The sequence below is a fragment of the Anneissia japonica genome, unplaced genomic scaffold (assembly GCF_011630105.1).
Source record: "Anneissia japonica isolate Jap-2015-1 unplaced genomic scaffold, ASM1163010v1 scaffold205363_len1905_cov180, whole genome shotgun sequence".
NCBI classification, from domain to species: Eukaryota; Metazoa; Echinodermata; class Crinoidea; order Comatulida; family Comatulidae; genus Anneissia; species Anneissia japonica.
In genome coordinates this window covers 1-1,905 of record NW_022738698.1, presented here as the reverse complement: position 1 = coordinate 1,905, position 1,905 = coordinate 1, and the positions used below count along the sequence as shown (strand labels likewise).

Genomic DNA, 1,905 nt, shown 5'->3' with positions numbered 1-1,905 from the left:
ACATTGATAATATTTAATAATAGTAATAAAATAATAATGTTACTATTTTCTAAATAGCCAAAAATGTTCAATATTATGCATTTGTTAGTATAGTTAATTGGTTGTCACATACTCAGCCATAGTGAATTTGTTGATTTATGCAACTACAAAGATAATTGTTTATTTTCCATTTGGTCAATTACATAATAAATAGATAATTTGTATTTTTTATGATATTAAATAATAAATGTTTCTGTAGGTGAAAATTTACGAACTGGCATCATTGGCACCATTCCAAACTCACTATCAGGCTTGCAGTTACAAAAAGTTCAACCTTTACCAGAGGGCGGTATTTCAGGTACTCCAGGTAAGACCACATGTATTGTAACCAGTTGCAATAAAATGTTTGAAGGCAAGATTTTAGTTATAACTTCAATTTGTTGTTCAGTGTAAAGTGTATCCAATATTACTCTAGAATTTAGTATTCTCAACTTTGCATTTTAAAAATTGTATTATATAGATTGATTTCTTGTCCGAAATGATCACCTATTTTTACACTACAAATTAGTTGTAAGAAAAAAACATCTCCTTTTTTCTTTAGGTTTGTGCTGCACGGGCCAAGGTGGAATTTCCTTCCAAGTTTTCAGAACGACCCTTAAGCAAAGAGCAAAGTGCCACCGAACAGCAAGCACTTAATTCAGCACTAATCAACTGGGCTATGGAAGGATTTCAGCCTAGTGGAGTAGAAGGATTTGCTCCTTCTGAAGGTATGTCTACACAACAATATGTGTTTTTCTTCTGCAAAGAGGGGTAGTTATAGGCCTAATCTAGAGCTGACCTTACATATTGTTGCCACTCTCTAAAATAATAGAGATATGTAAATGCAGTTAGATATATTAATATTATAAGATTTTGAATGCTTGTGTACTTGTTTTTGCTTGGTTGTATTTTTTACTATATTGACAAAGAAGGCATTTAAAGTGAATCATTTAGGAATGGTATTGCTCATACCAGATATTTAGTCATTGTATTTTTTGAAAGAGAATATTTAGTTACAGCGTAAAACCTCAAATAGAATACCAATGGGCTTAAACTTGTAAAGTTCTCATCTCAAAAAAGAAGCCCCCTCTTTAGTTTGCAAAAGTAATCTTGAAATAAAACACATCTTGAAAAAGGAGCCCATGGGCTTTCAAGATAGTATGGGCTTTTTTTCAAGATAGTACATATATTCAGACTGACGTTATCTTTGATAATTATGATAGCCTGTCAGTATCAATATTATTTTATTGTACTAGCATAGTTAAAAGTTAAAAAAAAAAAATACAACATATTTCGAAATCCATAGTTGGAATATGTTGTATAATATCAATTCCAAATATTTACAGCTTTTATTTTGAGAAGAAGCACCCCCCACCCTCTTTAGTTTGCAAAAGTAATCTCGAAAAGAAGCCCATCTTGAAAAAACGCCAATCTTAAAACAAAGCCCATCTAAGGGTCCTAAAAACAAGAAGAAGCCCAGGGCTTCTATTCAAGGTTTTACTGTATACTTACTAATACCAGACATAAAAGAATTAGTTAAATATTTGAAATTGTATTCAAATTCTAATATAATTGTATAGAAGAGCGACAGTCACCAACAGTAATACAACCAGCTCCAATCCCAACAGCCAGTGGAACCCCGAAGAACAAGTCAAAGGACATTGGAAGAGGTAAAATCAACTTTAACTCAAAGGCTTATTTTATTGATTGTAGAGTCTGCAAATCTGTAAAAAACACATATATTTGTTTTTTCCCCGATGAATGTTTTTTCACTTACAGGTGGACCAGCTCTCTTCGACAGGGGGCCCTTTAACAATATAGGACCTGGATTGGATATCTTTGGAGTGAAACCCACAAAATTTCAAAAAACAAAAATGTTTTAATAAG

The 1,905-nt window shown here is 32.2% G+C and overlaps 1 protein-coding gene across 1 annotated transcript; it reads left to right on the top strand.

Moving 5' to 3' along the window:
- Window positions 1–238: 238 nt before the first annotated feature.
- On the top strand, window positions 239–1,688 carry LOC117117690 (DNA (cytosine-5)-methyltransferase 3A-like; the record flags this gene model as incomplete). Its single annotated transcript, XM_033262078.1, has 3 exons — window positions 239–346; window positions 581–746; window positions 1,599–1,688. Coding segments are annotated over 3 exons (364 nt in total), but the record flags the coding sequence as incomplete, so codon positions are not given.
- Between the last annotated feature and the right edge of the window lie 217 nt (window positions 1,689–1,905).